At 36.1% G+C, this 18,800-nt stretch overlaps 1 protein-coding gene across 6 annotated transcripts in view; it reads left to right on the top strand.

The window, feature by feature from the left end:
- Positions 1–18,800, top strand: part of dpyda.1 (dihydropyrimidine dehydrogenase a, tandem duplicate 1) — a 189,784-nt gene that overhangs the window by 31,433 nt on the left and 139,551 nt on the right. For all 6 annotated transcript variants that reach the window (XM_058765966.1, XM_058765964.1, XM_058765965.1 and 3 more), the window contains one exon: positions 5,177–5,259. In XM_058765966.1, coding sequence (XP_058621949.1) covers positions 5,177–5,259 — 83 coding nt within the window. The remainder of the gene's footprint in view (positions 1–5,176; positions 5,260–18,800) is intronic.

The raw sequence follows: 18,800 nt of genomic DNA, 5'->3' as shown, positions 1-18,800 counted from the left end.
AAGGCGTTTTCTCCGACATGCTGTAACTGACAACAGAACTATAAAAAAACCGCAACATAATTACGAAATGAAACGATTTGATTCGTGCGCTGTAATCCAGATCTTCAGAATCCATACGACTGCGAGGAACTGACCCAAATCTAAGCCTTTATTCGACGATCTTCATCTCCATCCAGAGCAGCAAGTCCAGTGACCGTAAAACAGCAAAGCCCGCGCTGACTGACGCGTTCGTTACAAATTCAAATGTTGCCGCTTCAAACGACAGGTTTTACAGCAGGATAATCAAACGCTCATTGGCTCTCACCTGCATTCGTCACATATTGCGACATGCAGTGTTTCTGGTGAGGTGTGTATTTAAATGATGCTAGCACGAGCGCGCCTTCACGAGTTCACTGAGCGCGACAGGATCAGGAAAATAATCTGGATAATATTTTCAGCGATTAACAACATAAATTCTGCTCTTCACCTCACACAAACCTACTGTATTCCGCCATAGAGGACTGCGGCTGCAACGCATCGTCATTTGGATTACTTTTGGTAGTGCTTTTGAAATTTTTGCAATAAATAAATGATTGTAATTGTATTTATATTTATCTGTCTGTCATGTTTTTCTTATACTGTACAGAAATAACTATGTTTAGGTTTAGATGTAGGAGTGGGATTAGCGACTATAAAAACATTTTTACTAAAATGGTTTCGGTCAATTGCGTTTTATATTCGCTGTAAAATGGGTAGGTTTAGGGGTCTAAAAGTCTAAATCCCCTATAGATAAAATGATAAAAATGCATATTTGCTTTAAAATGGGTAGGTTTAGGTTTGGGGGTAGGTTAAGGGGTCTAAAAGCCTAAATCGCTTATTGATAAAATGCTAAAAATGCATTGATTCGAATATCTTAATGATATAAAAGGTACATAAATATTTTTACGTTTTTTAGCTAAAAATACGTATCGATTTTTACGTTTTAAACGTTGAAAAACGTCTAAATTGTACGTTTTAGCATCAATAAAAATTTACAAAAATGTACGTTTTGTGCTTGTAAATGTTACGTAATAATAACTTCGTATGAACATGAGACCAGGCTGGAAGTGTAGGCTATGTGAGTTCCTGGCAATAAATGTTGATAGGATAAAAATCCTATTTAAAGCTATATATATAATTATTGTGATGGGGGGCCCTGCAGTAAGTCATAGCCCCGGGGCCCAGTGAGGTCTTAATGCGGCCCTGGTTATAGGTGCATTAAGGTATGGCGCTAATGGGCTTCTGGTCCCAGAAATTTCACTCTCAGGCTGAACGTATCCCACCCCTTTAAATTGATTGTCATATTTGAATATTTGCTATTCTTTGTCCCTCGTGATTGTCAAGGAAGCTGAAGTTTGATTTTTGCAGTGTAAATCGTATATGTGTGCGAGTGCCGTTATTGAGTTATTCAAATCACAGACTTTGGCTTGCAGAGAGAGCGCTTTGAGAATGCGGTGCCCACGCACATTATTTCCCAAATATCTCTGCTTCCCGATGCAATATTTCCTTGTCACCCACAAGCTCAGACAGTGCAATAATTATCAATTTCCATATCATTGTGTTTTTATTGTTTGAGCAACATAAAATAAAACATTTGTTAATGCCACTCAGTTAGACGAGAGCAGCATGGAAAGATGAGGGAGGGAAATGTAATTAAAAAAATCTCTGACTTGCACTTTGTCTGTAATCATGTAAATTGAATGTCAGTCAGAATGGGCGAACGCGCTCTGTTATTAGATTCCAAACTCCTCGTGCCCGCCGCGTGCCTCACCAAACGCTGGCTTTGCCACTGTCGCTACGGTATGAGACTCAAGCAGCAGTGCTGACAAACTCACTGCTGTAATAGTAGAAATATGAACACTGTTTACATCAGTCAAGTGATTTACGCTCTTTAGAAGCATAGTTTTTGTTTAACTACATGCTTCTTCACATAACCATCCACAGTCAAATTAAAAACAAAAACATATATCTGTTTAGTGTATATTAGACTCATTATATAAATAGTTTCTTTCTTGTTTTATCACAGATTTTTTTTTTACTACAAAATCTTACATTTTTAACCAACTAAGCTACTGTCATGCTACTGAAAACCCCTAAGTTAAAATTATAAATATAAATACAAATGAATAAATATAATATAAATTATAATTTAAACAGCAATTGTTATTTTAGCATCACTGATATTCTGTTATAGTTTTTGTTAATATTTTGAACTTTTTTTATTTATATATTTTCAATTTTAATTTTTTTTTTTTTTTTAAGTCATTTTAACTTTTTCTGTGTCTATGTCTTGGCAGATAGCTAAAATAAAGTAAGTTTACGATTTTTATATTTAATTTTTTCATTTAATTTTTACATTTAAAAAAAAAAAAGAATAACCCTTAGTCTTCATTTTCTGATTTTCTCCACTGTTCTTTACTTTCCATAGAATGTTTTCTAACAGAATCAAAGACCAATTTAGCTGTTTAGTCTTTTACAACAATCCTCAGAATCATTCACTGAATATTACGGTAACGCTTTAGTTTAGGGACCATTCTCACTATTAACAAGATGCTTAATAGCATGCATGTTATTTACATTTTGGTTGTTTATTAGTACTTATAAAGCACACATTCTGCATGGCCATATTCTACATCCATAATCCTACCTACCCAATACCTAAGCTTAACAACTATCTTACTAACTATTAATAAGCAGCCATTTGGGAGTTTATTGAGGCAGAATTCGTAGTTAATGGTTTGTTAATAGCGAGAATCAGACCTTAAAATAAAGTGTGACCAATATTACTAACATTTGTTGTTGTTAGTCCTGTCATATACTTCATCACATGATTTTCCTTGTGTAGAGGTTTAAATGCAGAGGAATCCCTGGATTTGTTCCACTGAGTGGAAACACTTCTTCAAGGGTTGTGATTGATGTGAGCTGTCAAGTTCTGAATGGGGACCGACTGTCACCTGAGAGCTGGATGAATAAAAAAATTATTCACGGTCAAGTTTGCATGTGAAATTGCATTACATGTTTCCCCAACCATCACGCATGGCTTGAGCTTGAAGTCAGTTTCTAACTCTACCATCAGTAGATAAGATAGGAAAACATGGGCTGATCCAGTGGACAGCTTACTTATCAATGGTGAATTAAACTGATTGATTGATTCCTTATGTATGTTTTTAAAATGTTTTATATTGTTTAAATAATAATAATAATACATTTATAAATAAAAGTAATATATGTATAATTTTATTATTAATAATAATAATAATAATAAATAAGCAAACAATATTTAAAAGGGGCTAAATAATAATAATAATAATAATAATAATAATAAATGTGCGAGCAATATGTATAAAGGGTGCTATTTAAAAAAAAAATTAAATAAATAAATGTGCAACCAATATGTATGAATGGTGCTGTATAAATTATTAATACTACTACTACAAATAATTATATATTTATAAATAAAAGTAATATGTGTGTAATTTTACGTTTAAAGTTGGAGTAATGTTTGTCATTTTATTAGTTTTTTTATGTTTGTATAGAGTTTATATTAAGTTTTATGCCATGGTTTGTCTGAAACTCGATTCTGATTGGCTGGCAGGTGTTGATTAAACTGCACAGGTAGTTCCAGGTCAGTTTAATCACGTTCTATATTAATGCGCTTCCTATAAACATTGGTAACCATAGTAACATACAGTTACAGTTGAATAGTAATACAGATGAAAATAACCGTCATTTTTATCGTTCCGGTCAAATATTGCAGCGCAAATATTATTAACATCATTAATATGTGAATGCTGACAAATGGGCATGGCATGAACGGGATTTGAATGCACTTCGCGGAGGCAACCGCTTCGCCTCCACGTCGTGCATTCAAATCGTTTAATGCACAGCTAGCCGTTGATTATCCCTTACTTAGTTTTTATTTAATTTGAGTTATTTTAGTACTTCAACAAAATACATAAGAAATGAAAGAATATTGAATTTATAAATGTGCATATATATGTTTATATATATATGTATGTGTGTGTGGTTGTACATATATATGTAGTTGTTTTTTGGTGTTTGGCTTAGTGTTATGTTAGAATCATTATTATAGTCTTATACCTTTGGTTCTTTAATATTTTGAATTGTTTTTAGCTTTATTTTTTGTTTTCATTTAAATGTTAAGTTTTGAAATTTTGTTGTATGCATTTGTCATTTTTATTTAATTTCTTAATTTTTAAAAATGTGTATATATAGTATTTATAAAGTTTTAGCTTTTAGTTTTGGATCTGTTTTAGTTGTTTTAATACTATTTAATAATTGATTGCTTCTGTTGTCCTCATTTGTAAGTCGCTTTGGATAAAAGCGTCTGCTAAATGACTAAATATATTATATATATGACTAAATATATAATTTTAATAATTATAAACGTGCAAGCAATAAGTATGAAGGGTGCCATTTAAATAAATTAATAATAATAATAATAATAATAATAATAAATATATTTATAAATAAAAGTAGTATATGTATATGTATTTTTAATAATAATAATAATAATAATAATTTTTTTTTAAATGCTAAAAAACAAACAAATAAAATAAATAAAAGCTGATAATTTACAATAATAATAATAATAATAATAATAAAAAAAAAACTTCCCTCAAGCCTGATGGGGGAGAAATCCAGGCAATTGTTTGGAGTGGAGGTTGTTTTTTGTATTCCTTTTTGTATGCTTGGTTGTCAGTGCGACTTGTGCATGAGTTTATAATGCGGTCTAAATCCAAAGTACTGAGGAGCGGAAATTGTGTCTCCTCGTAATTACCTGCTTGTCCGTACCAGCAGGTTTCATTCAAACTCCTCACCTCCCTTCAGGGGTCAGGGGCTAGAGAAGGGTCGATTGCCATGACAACTGCAGTCCGAGCCCCAGAATGCTTCGACGTTTCGTACCAGCCCAGGAGTTGGCCGTGTCACATCTGATGAATCATGCGGCACAACCCTGGCAGTACTGTACAATCTGCATGAGAGCGCGGGGGAACAGTCTCGCTGATGATGTTTGAGTGGATTATGTTCAAAGCCTGTGTAACAGCCCCAATCAATGAGATGTACTGCGCACACACAAACATCCAAACAAATAACAGCACCTCCTCTGTCATCTCATTTCTCTCTCTCTCTCTCGCAGGGCTGCGTGAAGCTAGAGAACAATTTTGATGACATCAAACACACAACTCTGAGTGAGCGTGGAGCACTTCGGGAAGCGGTGAGGTAAGACCAGGTCACCATGGCAACAGTCACAGATGTGGCAAGGACCAAAGTACTGGTGGTGGTGGTCGTGGGGGATTGGTGTGGGGGGGGGGGGGTCATTCTTCATTATTTTGGGAACAAATGAGTTTATTGCCACCGTTCAGCCGGCCTCTCAAAGGTATTAATTTGTGCAAGGAGAAGGCGTCCCTTAGGGCTCCGGATCAGCTATATGGTGACCCGGAGCAAACTGCGCTCGACTAACCTGTCAATGTTTAATTTGACTCTCTGGAGCACCATATCAGCCGCAGTCTTCATGCTTGTCTCTTTCTTTTTAGTACTAAGGCAGCTCCACTAGTACTATTGCTCACACTTCTGTGCAAACCATTATTACTCAGTATTCAGCTTTGACACATACTGTAACTCAAGCCACGACGTTTGTCATTTATGGCTCTTGAATGAAGAGTTGAGGTCATATTCTGGTATTTGGTTTGGTGTTCACTAGTCATTTCTGCCACTTTAAAAGTAGTTAACCTGTTTAGTTTGTGATAAACAGGTTCAATCAGCTTGAAGACTAGGCCATGTAGTAATGTTTTGTTGACCTCTTTGGTTTGTTGTTCAGTTCTGTAGTGCTTAAAAACTTTTGATGGTCATATGGAGGCATTTAGTTGACTGTTTTAGTTTCTTAAGGCTACTTCAGTCTTTTATAGCTTAAACCGGTGGCATTTAGTTAATTTGTTAGATTGTGATCTCTCGTTCTCTCATTTGTAGTACTTAAAGATTAATTTAGTTTACCTGTTCAGTTTGTAATAATGCATACAATCAATTTGAAGACTGTAGGTTGGTTTGTGATGTCTAGTTCTGTCATTTCTAAGCAAAGACTTTAAATCATATGGCTGCATTTAGTTGACCCATTTAATTTCATAAGACTAGTTCAGTCATTTATGCTGCTTAAACCACAACCTTAGCTAAAACGGTGGCATTTAGTTAATTAATTTACTTTGTAATAGCTAGTTCTGTCTTATATATAGTGGCATTTAGTTGACCTGTTTAGTTTCTAAAGACTAGTTCAGTGATTTTTGGCACTTTAGATAATAAGGTGGCATTTAGTTGACCTGTTTGGTTTGTGATGACTAGTTTCATCATTTGTTGTGCTCAAAGAAAGACTGTAAGTCATATGGTGTTATCAGACAGAAACTAAACAGGTTAACTGACCTGCTTAGTTTGTGATTACTAGGTTAGTCAGTTGGAGTACTTAAAGACTTTAGGTTATACAGTGACGTTTAGTTAACCTACAGTAATACAGTGTTTTTTAGTCGATTTGTTTAGTTTGTGATGACTAGTTCTGTCACGTAGTGCTTAAAAACGTTTGGAACGAACGAAGCTTTTACGGGTTTGGAACGACATGTGGGTAAGTGATTAATGACAAAATTTTCATTTTGGGGTGGAGTATCCCTTTAAATGAAGACTTTTAGTTTATATAGCATTCAGTTTACCTGTTTAGTTTGTGGTGACTTGTTAGTCATTCAGCTTCCATTAAAACTAGATAACACAGTGGCATTTACTTGATCTAAATGACTAGTTCAGTCATTTATGGCACGCATACAAACATTTTAGATCACATGGCAGCATTTAGTTGACATGTTTAGTTTGTGATGACTAGTTGATTCATTTGCACTTACAGAATTTAGGTCATGCAGCGACGAGAATCTCTAAATCAGCACAGTGACCTCATCGTCACTAAAATAGCTAAGCAGGTTGTTCATCATTGTTCGTTTCTTGACAGCCTACAACTTCTTTGAATATAAAGTAGCTTCTAAAGTGACTATATTAAAGTCCTGTATATTTAAAAAATAATAAGAGTATTAAATTAATTTCTCATCCACTTTCATCTCACTGATCCACGGTGCAAGAATAGATTTATTGAGGAGTGTGTTGAGATGACAGAATCCGGTGTTCACAGCGAGCATTGTAAAAATCTCCCCTAATCTGCTTAACTTCATTAGAAGAGATCGGGGAGGATTACAGTGAACTGCATGTATATGAACATAATTCCTAGCAATATTTAAGCGGCTCATAGATAAATACATCATCAGGGATGCACAAACGGCAACAAAATAGCAATTAATTAAATTCCCTTTATGGAAAATTGCCCGTTAGTTGCCAGGCTTATGAATTATGGCCAGGTTGTGGTAATTGGCTGGATCGATGGCAAAGGTTATGACAAGGGAGCGTGCTTATACATGCAAATGTGCAGTAAATATGAATACATTCACGTCCATGTGCCTCCACTTTTTTCCTTTATATTAGGAAAAATGTCTTTTCTGTGTGACAACTAGCCCCAGTTTTCCTTACATGTTCAAGTTTTAATAATTTCATATTTTTGACGCTGTTGCTTGCTTCTTATAGTTCATAAGACATTTTTGCAGGTGAAATCAAATTGAAGTGTGCTTTTATCTCATGGGATTTATCTGATGTCACGCTGTTCACCATTTCTGCTCACCGCAGTCCGCCGAAGTAAATGCGATTTTACCTGCTAATTACCAAGACAAAAACAGAATAAAGGAGAGTATGATTAGAAATGCAAAAAAAAGAAGCTTATATCTGACCCTGTGGTAGGCTGGTGGGGTGGCGGAGGTGAGCGCAGATTGGTGCCGATGGAAAAGGTTCCGTCCCTCAATTACGCCTGTTCCAGGGTGTTCAGCGTATAATCACACGGAAATAAGCCTGCGACATGACTTTAATTGAGGAAGTTAACAAGGTTAGCTACACTTCACCAATTTCACGCTGCACAAATCACTCCGTAGACCTTCAGAATGAACATCTATAAACCTTTTACCCAAAAACAAGTGCTGGAGAATACATTTAGGCAATCATGTCATTAATCTCCTGATAGAAATGGGAAACTTGCAGACCCTCTACTTACACTCTCCAAGCTAAAGGAAGCAATATAACGTAGCTTAACTGTTCCTCTGCTGTTGCACACCTGATGTACTCAATTTTCTTTTGCTGGGGAAAATTAAGGGCTGAATTTAATCTTTAATTCAGTCATTTCCACACCTTTTGACCACTACATTTACACTACCGCTCGAAAGCTGAATTTATTTGATCAAAAAAACAGTCATTTGTGAAATATTGATCCAATTTAAAATAAGTATATTCCATTTTAAAATGTAATTTATTCCTGTGATTTAATTTTTAGCATTTTTTCTAGTCTTCAGTGTCACATGATTCTTCAGAAATCATTCTAATATGATGATTTGATTTCTTTAAAAGGCAAGCAACAGCATACAAATAACTATAAAACTTGAATATGTAAGAAAAACCAGGGCTAGTTGTCACTTATTGAAAACTGTTGTGCTGCTTAATTTTACATTTTTTGGAAAATGTGATACTTTTTCCAGGATCTCTGATGAATAGAAAGTTTAAAATAACAGCATTTATTTGCTATATTATTTTTTTATAACCATATAAATGTTTTTACTGCCATGTTTGATTAATTGCATCATTGCTGAATAAATTATTAATTTTTAAAAATATCTTACTGACTCCACACTTGTAGGTATAAAAATTGTAGGAAATAAAATTCATAATAAAAAAGAAAGAAATAAAATCACACATGATATTTGTAAATAAACCAGTTACATTTCAGATGGCAGGAAAGATAAAATGGCTTGAGTTGAGAACAAAAAAATAGAAACATGCATCTACGTTTTGTCTGTTTTATTAAGCTAAGTATTCCCTAGAAGTTCGCCGTTCACCTATTTCCTTTTCCTGTCAAGATGGCACCTTCCTGCAGAGCATGTCTGTGATCTCAGTGAGAACGAGCGCTCAGTGAGAAAGGCGCTGTAGGCAATCACCTGTTAACTAAGCAAGCAAGTTCTTTTATTTGGATCCTTTTTCAAGCTCCAGGCGCTGATTTCCAGACCCGCTGAGTGAATCCAGGTGGTGAAGGGCGGCAGCCCGTGTGCGGCCCGTCTGCAGCTGTGGAGGTGATCTTCGAGGTCACAGTGAAGGTCAGGGGTACGGTGTCCAGTCACAGCATTAGTGAAGGGGCTAATGAATGCTCGCTCATGCCTCCTGCCTCGCTCCCCGTAGTGCTCCCTATTATTCAAAGCGCTGTCTGTCTCTCTGGTGTCTGATCAGTCAGCGGAGTCGCATCCGCACTGTCACGGTGCTGAGGGATGGCCGCCCGTTTCCTAAATGCAAGCTTATGACTCACACGGATGTAACGGCCATCATCCGTCTGCGCACTGATTTGCTCTGATTGTCCAGCAGGCCGCGCGCCGGGCATCGTTAACCCCTCTGTCACTCCGGAGAGCGTGATGAACTTGGCTGGGGGTAAACATTGCCCTTAAAGCATCCCCACACACATCCAATAGATATATGAATTTCAATTGGATTTCAAATGGTCCGGACCTTGAGAGGACTTTGGGTGACCTTTGTCAATGCACCACTGTAGAGGAGAGCGCTTATATATTCAACCCCCTCAAGCACAGAGATCAAAGCCGAAGATTCACCTTCAAAATGACATCAGGGCCTTTGCGGTTTCTTTTTTTATTTTTCTGAATGGCCTATAGTGAGTTTTTCTTCAGCTAAATGCGAAAATGAGTGTCGCTGTTGTTGTTGCTCATACTTATTACTGTATATTTTTGCACAAAACTTTAGTGTCACTCGTTGCATTCTTTTATGGACGAGAAAGATAACTCAAATCATGACGCTTATTGAGAAAAGATTACTTTTCTAAGAAATCAGTTGCAAAGTTTTCTTTCAGTAAATGATAAAACAGGCTCAAAATCCCATGGACTTTTTATTTTGAAAAGGTATCAGAAAAACTTGAAGATGGGCTCTTTTGACTCCCAGCAAACCACCTTGCAATGTTTTGGCAACCACTATAAAAAAAAAGTGATATTCTAGGATTTATTTACTATTATGGCATTTAGTAATGTTTTGTATTAAGTTTTATTTCATAATTTTAGTTGTATTTTATTATTAGTTTTAGTTTAAATTTTGGTTATTTTCTAACGTACCTTTGTCATTTTGATTATTTATTTATTTTTTAATTATTTAAGCTTTATTTTATGTCAGCTTTAGTTTAAATAATTGTTGTACTTCAACTGATTTCGGTTAGGAAGCATTTCTAGTTTTTATTAGTTTTTCACTTTAAAATATTTGTGTTTAGCTTTAAGGATATTTGTATTATATAATAAGTCATTTTAGTTCTTCAACTTCAGTTTGTTATTTAAATTTTTTTCAGGTGTTTCATCTAATATTTCTAATATATTTCAGCTTTTATTTTAATTAACAAAAATTGAACAGTTATTAATAGATTTGTTAACAATAACAACACACCACTTCACAACACACCATTAGTATTGTATTAGCAAAGTTAAAAGCCAACTCTGAAATCGTGGCTGTTTTAAAAAAAATAAATGTTACTTTTAAGAATAAGATTTTTTCTGCATCAAAATTGTGTCATCTTTTTGGAATGTTACCAGATTTGACATTAGAAATGTCATTTTGATAAATATACAAGAGTTGTAAACATATCGTACTCAATGCCATGCAGTGCTGAAAATGATGGCATATTAAAATAACAAATACAGTGCTGGTATACAGCACTTTTTAAAAAAATATTTTAGAATTTCTTAAAGCGATGATTTGGTGGCATATTGAGCCATAGTGCTTGTGCTGGGGATGCTAGTTTGAGTACAGCATTTTGTGATCTCTTCTTCTCCTTTTTCTTTTTCAGTCCGGTGTCTGTGTGTGTGTGTGTGTGTGTGTGTGTGTGTATAAGTATGTGTGTGTGTGTTCTCTCCTTTACTTCTTACTGATCTGTGTTTGGGTAATTTCAGCAGTTGCCTCTGCTCATTACCACCGTGCCACACCTGATCTCAGGTCAGATCAGTTGCGTTAATTGTGAGATTCTATTGGATTACTCAAAAAAAAAGCTTGTGGGCTGATCTCCGTGGTCTTCGGCAAGTGATGTGTCAATAACATTCACTTTCTAGCAGCGCTTGCTAAGGTAACCATTACTTATACTATTGCTAAACATAGGGTAAGTGATTTGATTTGAATAGAAAATTAACTAATGCCAATATGCTCACAACCACCCACAACACTCTGGTAAAAAATACTGAATTTTGTGAAGAAGTGAAAATATAAAAAAGTTTCAACTTTGTTCAGGGATATCTTTTTTTTTTTTTTTTTTAATCAGCTAGATCAATGTTTAATTAACTAGAGAAATAAAAATATCCTCAGAGTAGGTGTTTCAAAGCTTAGCTATTTATCACTGCTAGCATGCATTTGCTGAAATGTTAATCAAATGTGTGTGTATATATATATATATATATATATATATATATATATATATATATATATATATATATATATATATATATATATATATATATATATATATATATATATATATATATATATATATATATATATATATGCATATGCATACATGCATATAAATATATATACATACACATATACAATTTACAATTTAAAAGAACTGTTTTCTATTTTCAGTTTATTTTAAAATGTAATTTAATCTTGTGATGCAAACCTAAATTTTCAGCAGCCATTACTCCAGTCTTCAGTGTCACATGATCCTTCAGAAATCATTCTAATATGCTGATTCTTTAAATGATTTGCATGTTGCAGCTTGATATTCATAAATACAAACATGCCGTAGCATCGGAGCAAAGGCCTGCTCTCACTGGACCGTCTGAGAGTCTGCTTTAATTGGTTAAAGAACCACAAGTGTTGAAGCAATTAAGATGACAGGTGAAACTGTGCAGCAGGCATGTACATTTAACCTTACTTGTCCACTTTGACAGATCCTACATTCTCTCGCCATATATGTTACCATGGTAGCTACACATTTGATTCCGTTTAACTTTAAATACCTCAAAACGGGATTTCTGACCGATGGTCGCACCCTTTAAAATTACAGTTTACGGTTTGTGTTGTTGTCATCTGAATGGACATTTTTATAGTTAGATCAGCTACAGCTGGATTAGGAATGTCACATCTAGAACATGATCTACACCTGACAGCTTTGAGTGACGTGTCAGTCAAATGCATATGATCCTTCAGGCGGAGATCTGCACACACACGCACACACAGAGCCATGCGGGTCTCTGGCTCTTCATTTTTCAGTCTGCTGTGTTTGCAGCTGTTGGTTATCCCCCTGATCCCAGACAGACCCAGACCGGGTGGTTTTGACAGTTCTGACGGCCGCTGTCCTAACCCTCAGTGCACAGAGTAATCTCACCTCACCTGGCGCTCTCTTCCCACCTGTCCCCAGCCGAGCTGCACCGCTGACATCATTAAACTTGCATCCAGATGCCCGAGCAGACCGACACAGCTGCGTCTATCGGGCAAGACAGATTCAACACCGCATACGAGTGTGTTCAGCACAGCCTGTGCCATGGATGAGAGTTAACAAAGCACTAAAACACAATTCAGAATAAAACAGAACAGTTTTGTAACTGGCAATGACCTCATCATATTATCATTTGACTTACTGTGACGAACGTTTTTCACTGTATTTCAGATGATTAAATAGTAACTTCAACATTGGAGGAAAACAATTTCTAATCCAATCTCATAGTGAAATAAATGCTTTCTCTAGTTCATGTTGGCCACAATTATTGGCACCCAATTATTGCAACGTCCTTTTCCCAGGGTAACAGCTCTGAGTTTTCTGCTATAATGCCTGAAGAGTTTGGACAACACCTGATAAGAGATCAGAGACCATTTTCTTCATCCAGAATCTCTCCAGATCCTTCAGATTCACAGCTCTATGTTGGTACTTCTTCTCTTTAGTTCACCTCACTCATTTTCTGTCGGGCTCAGGTCAGAGGACAGGGACAGCCATGGTAAAAGATTCAGACTTTGTGTTCAGTGACCCATTTTTGTGTTTATTTTGATGTTTGTTTTGGATTGTTGTGCTGGTGGAAGATCCAAACACGGCCCATTATAAGATTTCTAACAGAGGCAGTCAGGTTTTGATTTTTTATCTGTTGGTATTTGATAGAATCCATGATGCCATGCATCTGAACAAGATGTTCAGGACCTCCAGCAGAAAAACAGGTCCACAACATCAAAGATCCAGCAGTATATTTAACCGTGGACATGGGGTACTTTTTTATCCCTGTTTGTACTAAACTCATCTGGTGGGTTTGCTTCCAAAAAGCTCTTTTTTCAGTTTCATCTGACCATAGAAACCAGTGCCATTTGAAGTTCCAGTCGTGTCTGATAACTGAATTTGCTGGAGTTTGTTTTTGGATGAGTGAGGAGAATTTTCTTTGAAACCCTCCCAAACAACATGTGGTGATGTAGGAGATGTTTGAGATATATACAGGTGCTGGTCATATAATTAGAATATCATCAAAAAGTTGATTTATTTCACTAATTCCATTCAAAAAGTGAAACTTGTATATTATATTCATTCATTACACACAGACTGATATATTTCAAATGTTTATTTCTTTTAATTTTGATGATTAGAGCTTACAGCTCATGAAAGTCAAAAATCAGTATCTCAAAATATTAGAATATTTACATTTGAGTTTGAATAAATGACCATCCCTACAGTATAAATTCTGTGTATCTCTTGTTCTTTGAAACCACAATAATGGGGAAGACTACTGACTTGGCAATGATCCAGAAGACGAACATTGACACCCTCCACAAAGAGGGTAAGTCACAGAAGGTCATTACTGAAAGGTGTGGCTGTTTACAGAGTGCTGTATCAAAGCATATTAAATGCAAAGTTGACTGGAAGGAAGAATTTGGGTAGGAAAAGGTGCACAAGCAACAGGGATGACCGCAAGCTTGAGAATACAGTCAAGCAAAGCCGATTCAAACACTTGGGAGAGCTTCACAAGGAGAGAACTGAAGCTGGAGTCAGTGCATTAAGAGTCACCACGCTCCGACGTCTTCAGGAAAAGGGCTACCAAGTCACTTCTGAACCAGAGACAACGTCAGAAGCATCTTACCTGGGCTGTGGAGAAAAAGAACTGGACTGTTGCTCAGTGGTCCAAAGTCCTCTTTTCAGATGAAAGTAAATTTTACATTTCATTTGGAAATCAAGGTCCCAGAGTCTGAAGGAAGAGTGGAGGCACAGAATCCATGTTGCTTGAAGTCCAGTGTGAAGTTTCCACAGTCAGTGATGATTTGGGCTGCCATGTCATCTGCTGGTGTTGGTCCACTGTGTTTTCTGATGTCCACAGTCAACGCAGCCATCTACCAGGAAATTTTAGAGCACTTCATGCTTCCTTCTGTTGACAAGCTGTATGGAGAAGCTGATTTCATTTTCCAGCAGGACTTGGCACCTGCCCACACTGCCAAAGGTACCAAAAGCTGGTTCAATGACCATAGTGTTACTGTGCTTGATTGGCCAGCAAACTCGCCTGACCCTGAACCCCATAGAGAATCTGTGGGGTATTGTCAAGAGGAAGATGAGAGACACCAGACCCAACAATGCAGATGAGCTGAAGGCCACTATCAGAGCAACCTGGGCTCTCATAACACCTGAGCAGTGCCACAGACTGATCGACTCCATGCCACGCCGCATTGCTGCAGTAATTCAGGCAAAAGGAGCCCCAACTAAGTATTGAGTGCTGTACATGCTCATACTTTTCGTTTTCATACTTTTCAGTTGGCCAAGATTTCTAAAAATCCTTTCTTTGTATTGGTCTTAAGTAATATTCTAATATTTTGAGATACTGATTTTTGACTTTCATGAGCTGTAAGCTCTAATCATCAAAATTAAAAGAAATAAACATTTGAAATATATCAGTCTGTGTGTAATGAATGAATATAATATACAAGTTTCACTTTTTGAATGGAATTAGTGAAATAAATCAACTTTTTGATGATATTCTAATTATATGACCAGCACCTGTATATATATATATATATATATATATATATATATATACACTGTATATTTTTTTTTTAGGTTTCTAACCCCAAGACTCAACTAATCTCTACAATTCTCCAGCTGTGATCCTTGGAGAGTCTTTGGCCATAACTCTCCTCCTCAACATGCATTAGGACGATATAGACACGTCCTCTTCCAGGCAGATTTTTAACATCTTTAGTTGACTGGAACCTCTTAATTATTGCCCTGATGGTGGAAATGGTGATTTTCAATGCTTTAACTATTTTCTTACTGCCACTTTCTATTTTGTGATGCTCAACAATCTTGTTCTGCACATCATCAGAACTATATTCTTAGGTTTTACTCCTTTTGATGAATGATTAAGGGAAGTTGGCCTTTGTGTTCCTCATATTTATAATCCTGTGGAACAGGAAGTCATGGCTGGACAATGTCATGCTCCTAGTCACCCTGGTGTGCTACAAAATGTAAATATGAATAGGAATATACTTCAGAGATATTTTACTCATAAGAATTTCTAGGGGTGCCAATAATTGTGGCCAACATTCATTGGAGAAAAACATTTATTTCATCATGAGATTTTCTCCACATTTTCAATTGTTTTACTTCAGTGATAAATTAGAATTTTGTGAATATTTTGAGTGAAAGATCAAAAGGATAAACAATGCAGATTTATTTTCACAGCCGCCTTTGCTCATATTTATCAAGGGTGCGAATATTAGTGGAGGGCACTGTACTTTGAATAATACATATCTTTTTTTAATTAAAATTTGGAATCTATGCTGTTTTTATTTAATAGCAAATTGGATTCAAACCCACATTGCACATTTTGAGTACTGCAACTAACCCCCAGGCCAAGTGTCTGTCAAAAACATTATTTTATTTGTTAATTGAATAAAAAATACAAATCTATATTTTTATTTAATTTGATTATTTTATTTCATTTTATTTTGCAATATGTTGTTGTGACACAGGCCGAGCAAATGTCATCAACACATGCACTACCCAGAATGCCACAGCTCCGGCCTTTCTGTTAATCTTTCTTGACATTTCTTAATCATTAGATTTCTATAGATAGCTTTTGGCTCTTTGTGTGCATGTTATTTTTTGTACTCTTGATGCTTTTAGTGCAGCATTCATCTGGGCTTTTTTAACTCCTTTGTTGTATTCCTAAAACACCCCGTGATTAAAAGAAGATACAATTTGCCGCAACCCCAAGATTATGAACAGAAATATTAGTTTCTCCGAGAAAAAGTGAAGAGCTGAATTTGTGGAGACAACTAATTCATAAAGGTAAGCAATCATTAAAATGGCAAATCCTGGGAGGCCTCGGTTTTATTGAATTGTACTTTTCCCGTCGCGGGTTCATTTTGGTTGAGATATAATGAAAACAATGAATTGGGAGATTAGCTTCCTGCACATTCTAGAACCCCATAATACACTCATCATGGAAAACATTCAAACGCTAGATTATTACTCAAGTAAAACGATAAGGTAGGAAGCAGAGAGAGAAGGGGGAGAATAAATCAGCTTGCAGTGGTCTGCTAATCAACAGCTCCTTTCATTTGAACGCACTGGATTATTTAATTTATTTATTTATTTTTTTGGGGAGGGTAATAAAAAAGCGGGAAGGAAAGAAAGGAAAAATTGTGTATGCATTTGATTGCGTTACAGCTCAGAAAATCCCCGGCACTGTATCTAATGCACTGCACTGCAAGGCAGTCTTTTCCTGAGCGCCGCTCTCAAAGCCCAGCTGAATTGCTGTGACCTAGAGCAATTCTTGAACAAATAAGATTGCCTTCGTGTGTGCATTATTTTCTGTTGACATTTGCTAAGCACTTGGGCTGCTGGCCAGGGGAGACGGATGAGGGTCTAAAATGTGTCTGGATGTGCCGTGTCTTTAATGTTACCTTGGGAGGAGAAAAAAGACAATGGTATTCCTGTCCACAGCCGTAGCGCGGAGCCCCAGCGTGTCAGAGGAGGGAATAGGTTATTTTATTCTCACTCTTTCTCGTTTTCGCCCTCTTTTTTTCTCCCCCGAGCTACAGTTTTTGAAAAGAGAGACAAAAACGCTCAGCAATCAACTGAAGGTGCCCCTCTCACAGATTCTCATTTTGATCTGTTGGGTCTCATCTTTATGAATGTGTTTATACATTTCGACCTGCCGTGGAACAGCTGTTTTTTGGGCCGTGTGTGTCAGCTTCGAATTTTGTAGCATTTTGTTTTTCCCCAGAAGTCCACTTAGAACATTAGTCAAGGTTTTTTGCACCAAAACAGTCATCGTTTAGTTTTGCATGGCCGTTTTTCACCTTCTCTCTGACCCTAATAAACAAGCTGGATTTTGTTGCTGTACCTTGCAGGCTAATGACCTCTGTTGTGATTGGCTAACTGTTGGCTAACTACTGTTTTTCAACTTGCGCAGAAGACACTGTTGAGGTGAAAATTGTGCAAATTCACATCTATTCGCATTTTTGCATTGACTTCGTAATCTACTCACGCAAATAATTAAATTCACTTTTGGTGTGCACACACCATTAGAAACATTTTAGAGAGCAAAAATCTATGTAGTGTGCCGTGTCATCAAGATTTTTTGTCCATTTTCATGGAAAACATTGTGGATCCAGAATGGCGATCCAGAATGGCGATTGTCAAGTTTATCCACTTTGTCTTGCAGCATAAAGCACTGTAAATATCCTCAGACACTGAGTTCACAGAAATTGGTGGTCTTCTTTTTAATATATGGCTCTAGTCAGGGCCGTCCTTTGGGCGGTGCAACTGGTGCGGTCGTTCCAGAACGTTCCAAACATTTCTTGAGCACCAAATCATCATCATTGATTTCTAATGGATCATGTGACACTTAAGACTGGGGTAATGATGCTGAAAATTCAGCTTTGCATCACAGGAATCAATGATAAAAAAAATCTATTAAAGCAGTAAACAGTTGCTTAATAAAGTGTATTCAAATATTTAAATTGTAAACTGTTGTTATGAAAAACTAAAATAAGAAAAAGTGGTTAAAATACTTAAAAATACTAAAATAAAATACAAATATAAAAATATTAATACATTTGGTTAAACAATTATTTTTAATTTTTCTTAAATTTTATCATGCAAAACCAAAAATATGTATTAATAAATCCATTTTTATTTCATATTGTTTTTATTCAGCAAAATATGTAATTTGGTTAATTGCACTGGATGATATTTCAACCTATTACTAGTCATAATCACTACCATGTATTTGATTCATTAGTGGTCTATGGTTAGTTTTGAACTTTAAAGTATATCTACAATATATAGAACCATTGTGTTTTCAAAGAGCCAGAGCTTTAATCCATTTGTGCTAATGTATTCATCGTACAGGAAACTGAATATGAACCACTGCACCGTTTCATGTTCTACATGCATATTTTTACATTTTGTAAGATACACACGCCGATGATCATAACAGATGATATATCGCTGATTTGGAAGAGTGCTTTTTCCTTCACAATAAGCGGAGAGGAACGCCAGCAAGAGAGATATTTATGCGAGTGTGGCTTTATGTCTTCCCGCAGCTGCTCGGTGTCCTCTCTCTGTATTAATCATCTCGGCGCAGATCAGAAGTGCGATAGGCCCAGCATCCTCCGAGATTAGCCTTCATCTC

Source organism: Onychostoma macrolepis, chromosome 24 (genome assembly GCF_012432095.1).
Source record: "Onychostoma macrolepis isolate SWU-2019 chromosome 24, ASM1243209v1, whole genome shotgun sequence".
In the NCBI taxonomy this organism is placed as follows: domain Eukaryota; kingdom Metazoa; phylum Chordata; class Actinopteri; order Cypriniformes; family Cyprinidae; genus Onychostoma; species Onychostoma macrolepis.
The sequence above is the reverse complement of the archived record's forward strand: the minus strand, read 5'-3'. Positions and strand labels throughout refer to the sequence as shown.